We start from the raw sequence: 18,523 nt of genomic DNA on the forward strand, positions 1-18,523 counted from the left end.
AAAGATGAAGATAGAAAGTGGCATTTAGTTTATTGTGTAAGTAAAGGAACAACAGAAACAGAAAAGAATTATCATTCAAGCAAATTAGAATTAGTGGCTATAGTTTGGACTTTGACACGACTTCGACAATTTTTAATTGGAATCCGATTTACGGTAATTACAGACTGCCAAGCTTTAGTTTATTTAAACGCTAAGAAAACTCAAATCCTCAGATAGCAAGGTGAAGTAATCTGATCCAGGAATACAATCTTGAAATAAAGCACAGGCAAGGCAAAAGAATGAGTCACATAGATGCATTGAGCTGATCGCCAGTTGATCAGCCAGAAGAAACTTTAGACTCTATAATTGAAAACAACTTGGAAGTTTGTTTAACGCTAACGATAGATGAACAAATTCTTATGATTCAGCATTCAGATCCAGAATTACGCAAATTAATAGACATTTTAAAGAAAAAGATAAATGATAGAATGAATGCAGAGAAATAATTACGTCTTGAAGAGTAATCGATTGTTTCGTAAAGTGAAAGATCAGGAAAAGGAGAAATTGTTATATGTCATACCTAAATCGATGAGAAAAGGTATTGTAGTAAAATTTCACGATCTTTTGCTACATTTTTCAGCAGACAGAACTGTTGCCAAAATCAAGGAATCATACTGGTTTAAATTAACGAAACGATATGTTGTGCATCACATTTCGATGTGTTTCGAATGCCTAGTAAATAAAATGCCTAGTGGTAAGAAACAAGGAGTACTGCATCCAATTAGACCTGGTAGAAGACCTTTTGCAATTATACATATAGATCATTTAGGACCATTCGTAAAAAGTTCAAGAGGAAATACAGAATTATTTGTAATAATTGATAATTTTACGAGATTTACACGCTTATATCCTATGAAAAGTACTGCAACCAAGTATGTGTTAGTTGCATTGAAGAGTTTTGTAGATGATTTTGGGTTACCAGAAAAAATTATCAGCGATAGAGGAACATGTTTCACAGCGAAGGAATTTCGAGAGTACTGTCAAAATAATGGAATCAGTCATACACTCAATTCAACTCAGCATCCAAGTGGTAATGGAATGGTGGAAAGAGCAAATCGAACAATTTTGGCTACGATTAAAACGAGTATGGAAAATCCGAATCAGAGAGACTGGGACAAAAAGATTAAGGAATGCGAAAGTAATCTAAACAATATGATAAATAAGACTACAAATAAAATTCCTTTCGAAATGCTTGACGGTTATTCACCAAAATTTAACGACGGATTGATGAGGATGATTACAGATGAAGACGCAGATGAATGGGAGAATCCAGTAATCTTACAGAATGAAGCTAGAAAGAGAATTGAAGATATGCAGATGAAAATGAAAGCAAATTATGACAAGAAGAAAAGTAATTCTTTAACATTCGAACGAGGAGAAATAGTAGTTATGAGAAGAGTACCTAAATCAACTGGAGAATTGACCAAAACACAACAAAAGTATCGAGGACCTTTGGTAGTTACAGAAGTTTTACCAAGTGATACCTATACAGTGACTCAATTAGAAGAGAAGGTGAAAGGACATTTCTTTAGTACGACAGCTCATGTGAGCCAATTAAAGTCATGGCAGTGTCAAGCTGAATCAGAAGAAGACGATGATGATGGTGATGACATTAGTGTTACTGGGGATAACGATAACAACACGCCGCATATTACTAAAACTAGGACACGGAAAAAGAATAGAAAACGACGCTGAATCTATATGACAGCTAAAGACTTTTGAACTATAAACATTAATATTACAGATTTAATTTTCTTAAATATAAGTTCTTAATGTTCCGAGGTCATAACTAAGTCTGGGGGCCCGAATGTAAATGCAATGTATTAATTTTATTTAAAATGTATTTTCACCATTGGCAACAACAGTTTTTTTCAGAGCGATAATAATTTGAACTGTAATGTTTTTTTTTAGCAGTAATGTTGACGGTAATGTTTCTGAATAAAGCAAGTAACTAACAATTAATGTATGACGGAATGTATTTTTAATAAAGGAACTAATTAATTGCTAACATATACATACACAATTAACTGAGCCTTGTCTAAAAAATATTAAGTTTATTTGTACTATTACAAACTGTCAGAATAAAACTAAGTTTCTATTAAAAATACAAATAGAAAAATTTGCCCAGGATTACAGTGGGCAGATGTTGTCATATTATTTAGGAATTATTTTTATCCCCAGCAGTGCATTATTTTATTGTACATAATGTGGAATATATATTCATTGTTAAGTCTTCCATTAAAAATTAATTTATTTTTAATCAAAAATAATTAGTTTAGCATAATTAATTTATTTTCAATCAAAAATAAATTAAGCAGAATGCCATTAACCTTCCATTTTCTATCGACTCTTACCAAAGCATAAGAAAAATATAAACAAAATCTTGTTCTTTTGGTTTTGAAATGTTTTGTTCTTGTTTTCAATACTGATAAATCTAATAAAGAATTTTATTAAAAGTATTATAATAACAAGCAGTGTTGGGACAAAGATGAGGGCAGTGAGCACTTATATCTGTCATGCCAAATTAGTGGTGAGAGTTTATAAATACATTTAAAAAATAAATTATGATTACTAAATTTCAATTTTCAAACTTATCAGAAAGCATCATTTAAAATATCGGATTTAAAGCAATAAAAAGGAGTGCAGCATTCTTGAGAACTTAACTCTTAATTAATGGTACTCATATGCTTGTTCTTAATTAATTAACCAATCCAAATCAAAAGCTTAATTAATTATTAACAGTTTAATACTTAAAGTGAGACAAATAAATCATTATCAGGTATTTCGTATAATTTTTAGATCATTATGTTTGTTTTATCCTTATTTATATAAGGCTTCAAATGATAAATCATTGCAATGAAATTTAATACTCTAAAAAGTAGAAAAGATAAATAAAGCCTTGCAATCAAAAAAATTAATTATACACAGAGCTGCATGCTTGATAGAGGGGTTAGCCTAATATCGAATCTTTGTGAATGGGTTGGCTGCATAGGCATTTTGGTGGTTTACCCCCATGTGCAACATAAATATGAAGCAGTTTCTTGAGGAAGTGTTCCTTATAGGCATTCTTCTTCTTTAAGCAAACATCCCTTATATGTTTTGCTGTATTGAATTAAATAAAAAGTCAGAATAAAATTATTATTTCTGTGCAGAAAATACAAAAATTTAGGTTTAAATATCTTGCTGATATGAGTCTTAAGTACCAAAACTATGAACTTAAAAATTCTCACAATGACTGAAGCTATTATTCAGATCATCAGTTTATCAATAGTATAGAAAGAGAAATGAAAAAGAAAAAGATTAATGAATTATATCATCAAGAATAACTATTCAGAAATATACTTTTTAATAGTTTAAATGAAAGAAGTGATAAATATTTCTATATCGTAACTTTGATGGAATTATAAAAAATTAAACAAGATAGCTTCGGAATTCTAATTTTTAACCGGGAAATTATTAATGTCATTGGATTTAGGAATTTCAAATGAGCAACTGACTTGCATTTGAATATCCAAATGATACAGATGCTTCAGATATTTCGCCAGAAATATTTAAATTTAAAAACCCCACTACTTAATAATTGTGGTTACTAAAGCAAGCTTCTAAAGATAATTCAAGAATATAGTTTAGTTCAAATATGTCTTAATCTGGAAAAACTTAAGATTAAACTAAGATTACTTTTGATACCTGTTAAGATTACTTTTGATAACATCAACTACTATAGTTAAGATTAAAGAAGCTTCTGCTTAAACTTCAGAAAACATAAGCAGTAAAAAAATTATTCAGAATCTCCAATTGTATATTGGTCAAGAAATCTCTTAAATATCAGTGTTTTCTCAACAGAACATAAATTTGATAATCATGTAAATTTTGAGTAAATTATCTATTTTACTTCGATAAAAGAGCAAGAAAAATTAAATTACCAAAGGGGAGGGGGAACACAAATTTCAGTGTTGTAAGGTATTTCTCCCACTTTCCTAGTGTCCTTCGTGGTGTAGTGGTTCTGCACACTGGGCCGGTATTCCAGAGGTCCGTGCTTCAATTCCTGGCTAAGGCGGTTGCTTTTTTTTTCATATCTCTGGCTTCCAAAAAAATCCTAATGACTCTACAATGTAACCTTCAGAAACTTTTAAAAATTACTCATATTACTAATTATATCATTTCAGTGTTATATTCTCTTTATCAGAAAGGTACTTTTGAACATTTCCTTTTTCAACTATAAATTATTTCATTTTTTTCTGAGTAATAAAATTGTCATAAGTATTACAAAAGTTATGATATGGTTTATTATATTTACTTTGTGAAATATAGACATGTACTGATATCAGTATCTTCAAAAGTTTTGAAATGTATTATTAAATGATTTCCTTTCTTTTCTTTCTTTCTTTCTTTTTTTTTTTTTTTTAATTTTTAAATTTTTTTATTTTTTACAGGATTCAAAATAAAGATTCATGGACTGGATCATCTGCAAAAGTTATTGAGCTTGTTCCCAAACTGGTTTCTTTGTCTAGAAAACTAACGTATTTCTTCAAAAAACTTTATCGTTACATTCAACTTTTATCTTTCATAGGTATGAAATCCCAGAAACTGAAAGCTGGTAACAAAAATTTTTTATGATTATTAGCATTTTTATCATTTATTGCTCAAAATAACGATGCAAAACTGTTGAGCAAGCTGGTGTCTTGCTCATAATTATTATTTCTTCAAAAAGGTTTAAATAATGCCTGGTATAATACACATACACACACATTATGTGCAAAGGTTTGTTTTTGATATATTGGTTTCATAATGTGCCTGAAAGTAAATTTGTTTATGAGGAACAAAATAAGTGAGAAGCTAAAATCATTGGATTGTTTAAATAAAATAAATATTTTATTTTTAAAGCTATACAAAATTCAGTTTTTAAGCTGGTTTTTCAGTTGTTTTTAAAAAGTTGCCTGCAATTCAAATGATTATTTGATACAAATCTGACTTCAGAATTAAATTCAGGCAAAGCTACTGGAAACTGGTTATAGTACATCCCAGTTTTTGTGTGAAATAATAATTTCAGCCAATGTACCCAAGAGTTTAAAAATGGACTTCGGTTATTTTTTAATTTTTTATTTATTTATTTATTTTTTTTGTGTGTGTGTAAGATATTTGCAATACTGATTGAAAATTTTGTATTTATAATGCATTTCTTTTTATATTCATTAAAAATAATGTTGATTCTAGCTGTTGGATGTATCTCACTTTTGCTGAGAAAATTTGAGTAGCTGAGGAGGAAAACCCATCATGATGAAATGTGATTTTCACAGGAAAGGGAAATTTTGTGAACTGTAACCATCTAATCAAGAGAACATTAAATAGATTAAAAACCAAAATAAAGATATAATTTTGTATGACTATAAAGAATGCTGTTCAAAATACATTTAACTTTCTCTTACACTTGGTATTATATCTTATACTATCATAAAATTACTCACCTTTTATTTGTTTTATTATGTCATTTAATTTTTATGATACTTTAATTTATTATTTATCACTTTGTTCGTTATTGTATATTTACTTTAATTTTAATTATTTGTTTTATTTATTTTTTATTTTTTTCAACTCCTTAGTTGTTCTTTATTAAAGCTGCAGTACTAATTTTAGAAATTAAGCCTTGTTTGTTTTCACCTAGAGAATGTATTTTGTCTATACTTTTTACATCACCTTTAATACAAGCAGATATGTGGAATCCTCTTTTGAGTAAACGTGAAAGGGTTGAACTAAAAACAAATTTGCCTTTTTAACATAATTTTTTCCTTGCATTCTTCTTTCCTCTGTTATTGCTTTATGATTTTTATGTAGAAAGAAAGCACCTTCAGGAACTAAATGGATAACTTCAAGATTATTTTTCACTCTCATTATTATTATTATTATTACCTCTTTGAAGATATATTATCTTTTCACGTATGAAATAAAATACTATTCACCTAGCAGCAACAAAATCTATTAAAGCTAAAAATCCGAAAAGAATGTTGTTGCCACTTAACAGTATACAGTAGAAGTCCAGAAATTCACAACGCTTGGGACCAGAGATTGTGCGGATTTTAGGATTTTGCGGATTTCAGGACAGAAAAGATAACATTCAGACTAAAAGGGCAAAATAAATAAGGCGTATTATATACATTTGATTAAATTTTTATATACATTAATACAATAATTAATTATATGCATTAAATTATTATTACATATATAAACTGATTTTATTATATTGTTCATTTACATGAGGTACCTCTATTTTTAAAGCAGCATGAATCTGTTTCCCCTTTTCTCTCAGGAGTACAGGTTAGGCTTGGTGTGGCCCTGAAATAGGTACCCCATCACTCTGTCACTGCTGGAACCACTCATACAAGACTGCATCGAGGTTTGCCGATTTCGCCTCATGTAAAGATTTCCGGTTTCGAATTCCGACGTTAGAATCACTGTTGCTGTAAAATTTCAACAGCTTTTCTTTATTGTTCAGTATATCATACACAGTCCCTGTGGCAATTTCATACAATTCTGCTATAAACTGAGCAGTAGCACCTGCCTCCATCTTTAGCAGAATTTCCACTTCTTTCGTTACCGTCAATGCAAAGTGTTTACATTTTTCAACGTTGCAAGCAGTAAAATCACAAGTGTGTTTCTTATCTGTCATTGTATTAAAAAGCGCTGAAATTTAAAATATTCTTAATATATCCACAAAATATCTGGATAAAAAAAACAACATTACTAAATAATCTCGTGAAATAACAAAGCTCAGAAAGTACAACAACGTGAAGCGTGTACTTGAAAGAAGAGTTGAGTTAATCGTCTGCTTTTTTACCTCGATGCAGATTGGAGAGAAAAAATCTCTTATCATGATGTCAATAATTTGGTATTTCCGTTATGACTCATTATTATTCAGTAATTATGACGTCATTATCCAGTCAGTATTTTTTCTTCAATATTTCGTACTCCATGTTGCGGTTTATGGAACCTATAAACTAAATGTTTATATTTTGAGAGGCAAAGCCGGTTTCAGGAGTTGGCGGATTTCAGGTCGGCGGATTTTTGGTATTTGACTCTATAAGATCTCTCATTTCTTTCTTTAATTTATAGAAGTGTGTTGCTCATTAGTATAAGAAATTGAATTTTTTAGAAGTAATTTTATTTGGATTTTTTAATAACATTTTGCAACTATTTTTTTTTTTTTACTATGTCTCAAAAATAAGACAGGTTAACAGCATATTAGGTATATATGTATATATGTAAGTAATGGGCTCTTTGTTACTCAAAACCTCTACTGTTTCTTTTAGATCAAGCAACCATATCTCTTTTTGTCCTATGGTTTAGTTGACTGCAGGTGAATGATAAATTGACTGAAAAAGCCGTTAAAACCACTATGGATACTAAAGTCAAAGCAGCCAAAATATTTTTAGCAGAGTCATCTACCAGACTTTCCAAGTATCCATGAGCTTAGGGGAACCATGAATGTTAGAATTCATGTACATGCAAAAAAAATTCAGCATATTTTTTTTGATGCTGTTCTATCATTATCAGTTAAAATAGCTAAAACAAGAGCATGACAGATTTGTATAGTCAAAGAGCTTTATAGCTATCATATGTATCTCTGATAGAAGTATCTGTACTGAGAAAATGAGTTTGAATAGCGTAAGAAAAATGTCAGGATTTTATAATGACTACTTATTTACCATTCTTGGGGAGGGGGGCAAATTGCTACATTATTAATAGCTGAAAATAAATCATTAACATTTTGGAGGAGGTTATTGCTTATATCCCTACAAATACTAATTATACACATATATTTCTGTCTTGCAGTTTATTCTCTTAAAAGGAAAATAGCCCTATTATACTGACACAAAATGGGGAGAATGATTACTCAGATCTTACCATGCTTGAGTTAAAGAGATAGTTGTCCTAGTAACATGTAAAAACAGCCTGTTCCTGGTTTTCCTTTAATTATATGACATCAACACTCAATCAAATAGTTTTTGATACTCCTTCTCACTCTAGTGTATAACAGGACATATAAAAAATTATTTTTCCCAAACATATAGTAGAAAGTTGTGATTGCCCTTACTGTAAAACTAGGTACGAGTCCTATGAATCCAATTAATTATTATCCGCTTGCACTAATGTGTTAGCTTTGAAAAGTTCCTGAAAAATCTTGTCTTTTCTATAGCAAAATCACCTTCTTCCTACATAACAAAGTGGTTTCCAGAAAAGGTACAAATATTGATAATTGGTTTTTAGAAATGGCAATGCATAATGACTTTCGTAAGCGGAATCACTTAATATTTGTCTCTTTGTTAGCATATGATAAAGCTTGGAGATATGGAATACTTACAGTTGGTATGGAATCTCTACAGTTGTGAATTGCATGACAGTTTATCGTTATTTTTTTAAAAAATTGAAAAACTGGTTTTTTTCAGATTATATTTTGATATTTTAGTGTTTTTTTTTCTTGAGATCTTGGTCCAGATCTTGAGGGACTCCCAGATAAAGACTGATATGTTTTGTAGCATAAGCTGCATTTGTCACAGAGGAAGGTAATAGAGCGAGAAGGAGATTTAAGATTGTTTTGCCTTTGAAAGTTTTCTGATTAAAATTCACTTTTTCTGTCTTTTGCAGTCTTGATTTTTTTTTAAGAAGAAAAGTGTGCCACAAGGATGTGATACTTTTTAGCCTCAAAATTTATTTTGTATCGAAAGAAGTGTTCTTCAATACCGAGTGAAGGTTTTATGTGTTTATGATCCATGTTTAAGCTACCTTGGTGCTAATATGTGATGCACTGAAAGATAACTTCAAATTTCCCTTAATAAAGCAACTAAGTAGTCCATTAATCAAGATTTCAAATTTCACTTTGTCCATTTCTGGTGCAAGAGCCTTCTTCTGGATCCTTAGCTCCATCTTGAGATGCAAGTGAAGTCCTGGTTCTGTTAGAAGCAAATTTGTGTGGAGTAATTTTTTATACCAGACTTGTATACCTCATATTTTATATTTGTAAAAAACGTCTGAAGGTTTTGAACTAATTAAAGTTATTTGGAAAAAAAATCCTCATAAGTTGCACAAAGTATGTCAGAGTATAATTAAGTAATAAAATACATATAATGGAGCATAACTCAGTCAGCGCATCATTAATAGTCATCTTGTCTATGGTGAGTACTGCAACAAAAAAATAAAATCATGTAATGTTTTGTGACAGCGAGTATTCTTCAATAGATAGAGATCAAAATCATTAAAACTGTTAAGTGGTTGTTTTAGAGAGTTTTCACTCCATACTAAAATGTAATATAGAGGCAAAAATAATTTTTCACTTTTTCATTTGAACATTTTTATGAATATTTTCTAGTTAGTTAAGAAGTAATCAGTGCTTCAAGTAGAAGACAATTTTTGTATTTTATATCTATGTGTTTATATGAATAATCTAAAATAGAGTTTGTATCATTAATTTTTCATTATATTCTTTAGGTACAGATTCATGCTATGCTACTCAACCGGTAGTAGTACAAAAAATTCTTTCCAATATTACGTCTTTGCAAACATTATTTGATGGTATGTATTGTGCTTAAAATGTTATAGCTTTGTGTTTATTTAAATGTACAAAATTTCGTATTGGTAGTTATGCTGTGATACTTTATTATAGAGTCAAGGCAGCTTTTTGGTTCAAAGATTACTATGGACCATCAATTGCCTATGTCAAGCCAATCTGACAAAAATACTGATGAGTGCATTCTATCAAGTTTGGTATCCTTATCTACAACTCTGAAAAAGGTTTAATATTTGTAATTATGTAATGTTTAAAATTTGGTTGTAATGAAAGTTTTCCCCCGAAAGAAGTTCTTAATAAAGTTGGGGAAAAAAAAAAAAAAAAAAACATGAAAGCAGTACATTTAGTGCAGATAGTAATAATAATTACCACCTAAATGTGTAATTATCTGCTAACATTTTGGTAGTTTTTCAAAGCCTTTGGCCATGAAACTTGGTGACCATGACTCCAAAAACAGATCAACTTCATTTCGGACTTCCTGTCTAGAATCAAAGCTAGCAACAGCAAGCTATAACTGCAGATGTGAAAAAAGGTAGAAGTCTGAAGGACTGATATCAGGGCTATATGGTGGGTGTGACAAAAGATCTCATTTAAGTCCATGCAGAGTCCAGCCAGTGAATGCATACACATGTGGTCTTTCATTATCCTGATGGAACATTATCTTTTTTGCCAGAACTCAGTTCGATGTTTTAACAGCTCGACACAGATGTTTGCTAACAGCTCGACACAGACTAGCATCTCGCTGTAGACCTTATTGTCGATAGTTTTACCTTTTTTCCAGATGCTGTTTATGGCTAACACCATGGGTTCTAGAAAAAAAGCCCACAGGAATAATGCTCACAGGAAAAAAGCTCACATGGAAAAATGCTAACTTAGAAATATGCTCACATGGAAAAAAGCTCACCTAGATATATGCTCACATGAAAATAAGCTCACATAAATAAAATACGTAGAAATATCCTTACATTAATCAATCAATAATTAATCCATCTGAGCATCGTACACCTACTCAATTTTTGAAAGAAAATTTATTTAATCATTTGAAAAAATGATACTTTTCTATTTTGCCGGCGCAAGTGATAAAATCACCAAAAATCGTACAACCAATGCCAAACGGACTATCCTCTGTGGTAACCTTTTACGCCTCATTTTCAATACAAGTCACAGCCATTTCTTGTCAGATTGATTGTTTCTCTCAATACTGGCATACAATTACATAGAATTTTTACCAGATAGTTCAATTTTATGCCCTAAGGCCATTCGCAGTAATTAAGTCAATTAGGATGCAATCACACCACTCACCCGAAGGCTAAAATATAGGAAAGGCAAAGTCAAGGGTTAAATTCATCCACTCTAATGAGAATGCACTAGCGAAGTAAATCACTGTGGTTTTACATAATTTCTGAGTAAGCTATTTGTATGAATTGAAATAATTCTTGCATTTAAACTTGCATTACAAATTAAGATTGAACTTCAAATTATTTTGTATAATTACTGAGACAATTAAATTTTTATAACATAGTTTACGTGAAATGAGATCACTTGGGGACATGTTATATGAAACGGCGAATCAGTATGTTGTACGATAAAAGCATAGTAAATTCTTAAATTAATGTCTTTTTACAAATTTATTGTCTTTTTACAAAATTACAAACGATATTAAATGTTTATGCCTTCAAAATAAAAATTTCTTAGAACTAAAATTTTTTTATGTGTATATTGTGTGCTCTCACCAATAAAGTCAGCCTGGCGAGATTTGCGCGGGTGAAGCGGAAAAGTACCAAAAAAATTATTGGACAAATGCTCACATTAACCTTTTCAGAGGCGGTATATAAAAGAATGAAAACTATAGTAAAATTTTGCATGCACTATAATATTTTATACCACTGCTCCTGTTAATTATATTTTGTTGCTCTAATGAAGTTTATCAATGAAAATAGGATGCTGGTAGGAATCTTCTGTTAAAATTGAATTCTGTATTTATATGGGTTTTAGATATCTGTGGTTGTTCTATGTTGTGAATTTATGTTTATGGATTTTTTTGTTTGTTTGTTTGTTTGTTTGTTTGTTTGTTTGTTGGTCTGTAATTTTGTGTTAGATGTGCTTACTTATTTTTGATTTAGTATTTTTGTTTGTTGTTTGGGGGTGGCTAGGTTACTGGCTGCCCTCGTTTGTGGAGATACAGGGCCCCTTCTTTTGAGCTATGGGGACACTCATGTCCAGGTGGGCTGAAGGGAGCCTCCAATTCTTACAATTCTTACCACTGCCCCTGTACAACATTTTTATTCTTGTAACTGCCAATAGTTAATTTTTTTTTATTCTATTTTTGCATACTTTTGATGTGCATCTATAGGGACTGATGTTTGAATGTAGTTATTTAAGTTGGAACTAAAAAAGTTCTAGAAGACCACAGTTTCCAATTGAAGTGTAGAATCATAATGAAGCAGCCTCTGAAAAATCTCCTAAAACCATAAATTGTTATGAAAGCTTTCATAAGGTACTAAATTCATTATTTAATTGTAGCCATCCCACTATGTGGTTTTTATTTGACGGACTGAAAAAATATTTAGCCTGTCAGCGTTTATTATTAGCTACTGTAAATACAGGGTGTACTGAAGTATATATATATATATATATATATATATAAATTACATTTAGTAATCATGAATCATGTAAAAAACTATGATGAAATTGATGATAAAATTAGATATTTACACATATTAAGTAATATTCAGTATTTTTTTGTATTTATAACTTTTTCAAGTATATATTTATAATTTATATACACTGGTGTGCAAAACTTAAGCAACAGCAGGGTTTTTTTGCCATAACTCCACAAGAAATCAACTGAGAGACATGAAATGCAGAAATGAAGGAGAGTATTATGTATGTAAAGGATGACGAAAGCATCGGAGCTGAAAAAGGAATACAATGCGTACGGTATGGAATCAAACAAAAACAACCTTTATTGAACATATAGTATCGTGACTCATGATTGTATATCCAAGAGGAAGAACAACAAGCAGATGTTCCTTAATATGGGATATGCCCTTCTCTCACTCCAATGGTTGCTTCGCACCGTCTCCGCATACTCAGAACCAGCTGGTGCAACATTTCTTGTGGTAGGAGTGCCCATTCCTCAATCAGCATCTGTTTGAGTTGTTGGGTGCTCTCCAGAGGATGTAAGCGTGCTGCAATGTGTCTCTCCAAAGCATCTCACACATGTTCTATGGGATTTAAATCTGGGGAGTACGCTGGCCAATCCATTCGAGTGATATCTTCACTTTCCAGTAGCTCCTCAATAGCAAGAGTCCGATGTGGCCGTGCATTGTCATCCATAAAAATTAAGTCTGGGGCAATGGCACTTCGGAACGTGAGGAAGGAGTACCTTTTCACAATAGCGATCCCCGGTTACAGACCCTCTGTCAAAAACGTGGAGCTCAGTTCGCCCGTTTAGCATAATGCCTCCCCAGAAAAGAACTCCAGGACCATCATTACTGTGTCTTTTCTTGATGTTACTGGGATAAAACCGGGTCCCGACCTCTCTCCAAATCAAAACGCGTTGAGAATCGCTTCTAGTACTGAACCGGCTCTCATCCGTAAAGAGGACACGACTCCATTGATCAGTTGTCCAGATTTTGTGCTCTCTGCACCACTGTAAATGGTAGCCTCTGTGGCCAACTTTCAACGGGAGGCAGCGTTCAGGACAGCAGGCGAATAGGCCCCCTTTGTGAAGGCGTCTGGCCACAGTAAACCACAACAGTTGTTGCCCCGTTGCTGTACAGATTTGCTGAGCAATGGCGCTTGCTGACTGCTGTTGGCCTCTTTTCGCCTGCAGGACGATATATCGGTCATCACCTGCAGTTGTTGTCCTCGGGCAGCCACCACCAACCTTTCTAACAGCTGTACCTGTGGTTTGGAACGCTTTCCAAGTGCGCGAAACGACACTTTTGTTGATTCCAAACTCTGCAGCTACACTGGTGACAGTACGTCCCTCCTCCAGCTTTCTGATCATTCTTCCATGTGTGAAGTCACCCAGGTGATTTCTTCTAGCTATATTTCACGAAGCGACTCACTGGTACTTGCAACAAATATGTTGAATTGTGTCTCTGTCCTTCTTTTTATTGTACTGTTGAGCTGCGCATGCCGACATCACGCATTTTGTGTACGCTCACGTCGCCACTGACATTTTGTTCCTGATATTTGCATACGCATAATGTTTCTACTGACTTACGTGTTCATTGTACTGATCTCCAAACCTCCTTTTCTGCAATTTCATGGCTACCTGCTAAGTTTTTACATTGTTGCTTAAGTTTTGCACACCAGTTTATGATAAGGTATTTTACATAATTTAAATAAAATAATTATTTATATTTGCTATTCTTCTAAATGTTTATATTATAAAATGTGTAATTTATATTTACTATTATTTTATTATTTTATTTTTTTAACAATTAAAATTGTAATATTTTTTCACTGTATATTCTGTTTCATTTTTCTTCCTTCCCCCTCTCCTTTTCATAATTCAAAACAGTCCATTTGTTACTCCTATATAGCATTTGAATCTACACATAAGTTATACAATTTTTGATATATATATTTCTGTGTGGGCTTTTTTTCTGTGAGCATTTATACCTGTGAGCATTATTCCTGTGGACATTTTTCCAGTCACCAGTACCATGGCAATCCCACCAGATACAAAGCATGGTCTTTTTGTTACTCAAACTGCACTTTGCGACGCTGCTGACAGGCTGACTGGGCACAGACCAAACCCCTTTATGATTGAACATGCCAATGTGACTGTTTGCACAGACAGTATTTGCAGTAGTGGGAAACTTTCATTAAAACCTAATATTTGTATTATATCAATTTAGTATAATTAATTCAGAGCTTGCTTTATGATGGAAAAAATAAAATTAATTTATAGCCTATCATTTAGCCATTAAAGTTCAGTCATCTTATATAATTTCTATAAGTTTCTGAGAAGTTCTGCCATTTTTATTTGTTGAAGATATGCTTGCACTAATGAGTTTTAATTTTTTCTTATTTGAATACTTACGTGTAAAATTAACTGTCACCATGTGAGAAAACATTATTATCCTGATGCTGCTATAAAAATTTCAGAAAAATTGGTTTTGTTAACCAAAAAATTATATGTCTGTTAATGAAACTGGAAAAGATGTTTATTTTAAAACATGAGATATTGTGAGAATTCACATCATGCAGTAAAAATGTTTATTTTAAAACATGAGATATTGTGAGAGATATTCACACCATGCAGTAAAAATGTTTATTTTAAAACATGAGATATTGTGAGAGATTTTCACATCATGCAGTAGAAATATTTATTTGTTTCCTGAGATTTTGTGTGATAATTGCATAAAACATTATGAGAAATCAAATAATAAAAAGTGTCTTATGTACTTCACGTTGTTGTATACTTTGTATACTTTTAAGAATTTGTTTCTAATTATGGTCATACTTTGCTAAATATATGTTTTTTTTCGGCAGGTGCCTTTAATTGATTTTAATCTCATATTGTTTTCAGTTACATTTAATATGGAAGTGTTTTTCAAAAACAAATCATGATCATATGCATGGGGATTCCTATTATGCTGTGTTGTATTACTTAAAATATTTAGAAGCTACATTTATAAAAACACTAATATTAACCTTTTGAAGATGGGATGGCCATTATAGTGGCCATAGAATTCTCTGTTTGAAATGATGGAGTTGTCCACTTTAGTGGCCATGTCTTTTTCCCCCATTTTCTAGGCTGAAAGAGTAAGGTGAAATGTCAAATTTGACATCAATGGGGTTTTAACCACTTATCTCTTTCAAAGGTCTTTGTGTTAAGAATCCGGTTTTTCCCAATTTTATCCCTTTTAGTTCCTGTGGCTACATAGCTACAGAATTTGCGATAACTGCATTTGTAAATTGTAAACAGAGCCGTACGTTGCTTTAGAATATTGCATATTTTCATAACTTTTTTAAGAATTATTTTGACATTTTTCTAGCAATATGCCGAAAAGGAAAAGTGGTCTGACTGAAGAAGAAATACAGTCAAAAGTTGTTAATCCGGACTCGTCGGCGATTCCGGATTTTGTCGACGAATCTCGTCGGCGAATCCGGCGATTCCGGATTATTAATTTTTCCATATTATAGATCATCAGTTTAAATCTCGTAAGATGGCATGCAGAAATTCTAAAATTAAAAATATGAAACCGTAATTTATGAAATAAAGAACAATTATCATCTAAAGGGTATCAAAATTTACAAAACAAAAAAAAAAAAAAAGGCTTAATATTTATTTGTTTACTTTATTAAACATTTCTTTCAATGTAAGTTGCTTCGTTTTATGTGATAATACTTTCTCTTTAATTCTATAAACAGACATAATTTCTTATTCAGTTACAAAGTTCCGCTGTTCAAGTCCTGTTAATTGCTGTGCCGAGAATACCGACTAACTTGTCAATCGAAATTTTTTCATTTTCACTAACCTCTCTGTCACATTCTTCATGTCTTTATCCATTTTTTGCAGCAATTCCACTTTTTGTTTGATGAACATCGAAACATACTTTCGTTTTGTACGATCCTAGGGGAGCTCCAGAATCGGAAATTCTATTTGACATAATCGAAAGTTCAAGTTTACTTTTATAGTATTGCTCTTACAGTCTGCAAAAAATAATAAGCCGGATCCAATTCGAAAATTACGAAACAAGGCAATCATCAACATTAACTGAAATCAATAATTAGATAATTTTAGCTTATACCGTCCGTTATACATAAAACGCACATGCGAAAACGTATTCTTTGCTTGCGCACACTCATATGCGCAGTCATAAAAGGTCTTACATGCACACGAAAACGCCTATGCGCATGTGTCAACGCGGCGCATGCGCAGAAAGTTTTTAGCTTTGAGGTCCGGAATATAGATCATTCTGAATTATGGGTGTCCGAATTAACGACTTTTGACTGTACAAAACTTCTTTAAGAGCTTGATGATGAAATATATACACATACATATATCTGTATGTTTACACACGTATGCATAAAACCACACGCAAACACATATATATAAATGCATATCTGTGCCTGTGTGTGTGCATGTACGTGTCTATATATATGTTACCGTGAAAGACTGAAATTGGAGAATGCCGACTTTCACAGGAGAATATCAACATTCACCAAATACGTCGGTTAAAGACTGAATATTTCACTACATTCTTGTATATTCGGAACCTCACCGGTGTATGTCGACAATCACAGATATGCTCTGGTGAAAGTCGAAAAGAGAGGTCGTAAAGTGCCATAATAGTTTAAGTTGTTGCAATAAATAAGATTTGAATCACATAATTTAGTAAGTTTTTTATTACTGTTATTTTATTTTCTCATTTAGAACGTACTGAATAATTAAGTAAGTTTTTTACTTATATTATTTTCCTTTCTCATTTTGAATGTATTGTGTGTTTTAGGTTCTTATGTTCTTAAGTTCTTATTTCAAGTCTCAAGTGCGTTTATTTGCGACTGAATTACGGAGAAGAAAATATAATATTGTTATATGTTCAACATTCACCATTAGTACATGGTGAATATTGACATTGACTGGTGTAAGTCAGAAATAAGAGTATTTGGAAAATATTTCGGACATACACCAAGAGACTATGTGAATGTTGACATTCTCCAGTTTTCGGTGTTTCACTGTAACATATACGTTATTCCCATTTAAGGGTACACATGCTTTCCGCTTTTATATGCATATCTGCACTTATACCATATTATATCAGTGTTGACATACATAGTACATACTAATTCAGAAGTCAAACAACAAAAATCAGCGTTATATTTACAAAATTTTCACAGGACTAGTTTCGATGGTTTTACCGAACCACCATCCTCAGCTGCAAAACCGCAAATGAACAAGATAGGAAATAATGATTAGATAAGACAAGAAAGCCTGGACAAGAATAAGTAAGTGGCGCCATCTGTTTTTGAAACCAGAACTAAAACATAATTTCTTTAAAGGCCAAAGGCAAATTTGGATTGGAATTGGGATCATTAACTAGAACAGAAAGATTTTTATGAATGTGAAATGCCTCTAGAAAATCCAGTTCTCCAATGGAAAATGTTTTTTGAATAATTTTGGCAGCAGAAAAATTGAAAGTGTGATTTTCGGACTAACAATGTTGAGCAACAGAAGACTTCTGTGTTTCATCAGTTTGCCTTCCACCACACTTTAAATCATGTCATCCAACTAAACAAAAGTTAGCTTCATTTTATTCCTATGTTTTTCGTGCTCTTCAAGTTTGCTCCTCCAAACTAGCCCTTGATGAAGAACTAAATTATTTAAAAGCAATAGCTATTGACAGGGGCTTTCCACCCAACATTATTAATCAAGCAGTTAAAAAATTCTCATCTCAACGCACTAAAAGGCACACTCTTGTTTTAGGAGATTATAAAAATTCTGTTGTCATTCCCTTCTTTCCATCAATTAGCTATAAAGTTGCACATATTTTGCAGAAATTTAACTTTCGAGTTGTTTAAACTCCCATCAATAAAATTCCGAGTTCCATACTCAAGGACCCCATTCCGAATATGAATTCATGGGGTATTTATAGGATTCCTTGCCAGTGTGGTTTAATTTACATTGGCCAAACTAAGAGAGCCTTAAAATTTCGCGTCAAGGAACATGAGGCATATGTTAGAAAAAAGGAAACACAGAAGTCTCCTGTTGCTCAGCATTGTTGGTCCGAAAATCACACTTTGAATTTTTCTGCTGCCAAAATTATTCAAAAAACATCTTCCGTTGGAGAACTGGATTTTCTAGATGCATTTGACATTCATAAAAATCTTTCTGTTCTAGTTAACGATCCTAATTCCAATCCAAATTTGCCTTCGACCTTTAAAGAAATTATGTTTTAGTTC

The 18,523-nt window shown here is 32.0% G+C and overlaps 1 protein-coding gene across 4 annotated transcripts in view; it reads left to right on the plus strand.

Moving 5' to 3' along the window:
• The window catches only part of LOC118202346 (protein phosphatase 1 regulatory subunit 21-like), a 235,139-nt gene that overhangs the window by 136,715 nt on the left and 79,901 nt on the right, over positions 1–18,523 (plus strand). For all 4 annotated transcript variants that reach the window (XM_085817028.1, XM_085817025.1, XM_085817026.1 and 1 more), the window contains 3 exons: positions 4,473–4,609; positions 9,520–9,603; positions 9,695–9,822. In XM_085817028.1, the coding sequence (XP_085673154.1) occupies positions 4,473–4,609; positions 9,520–9,603; positions 9,695–9,822 (349 nt within the window). The remainder of the gene's footprint in view (positions 1–4,472; positions 4,610–9,519; positions 9,604–9,694; positions 9,823–18,523) is intronic.

Source organism: Stegodyphus dumicola, chromosome 5, assembly GCF_044657685.1.
Source record: "Stegodyphus dumicola isolate Sdum_Otavi_A_Nest chromosome 5, ASM4465768v1".
NCBI lineage: Eukaryota > Metazoa > Arthropoda > Arachnida > Araneae > Eresidae > Stegodyphus > Stegodyphus dumicola.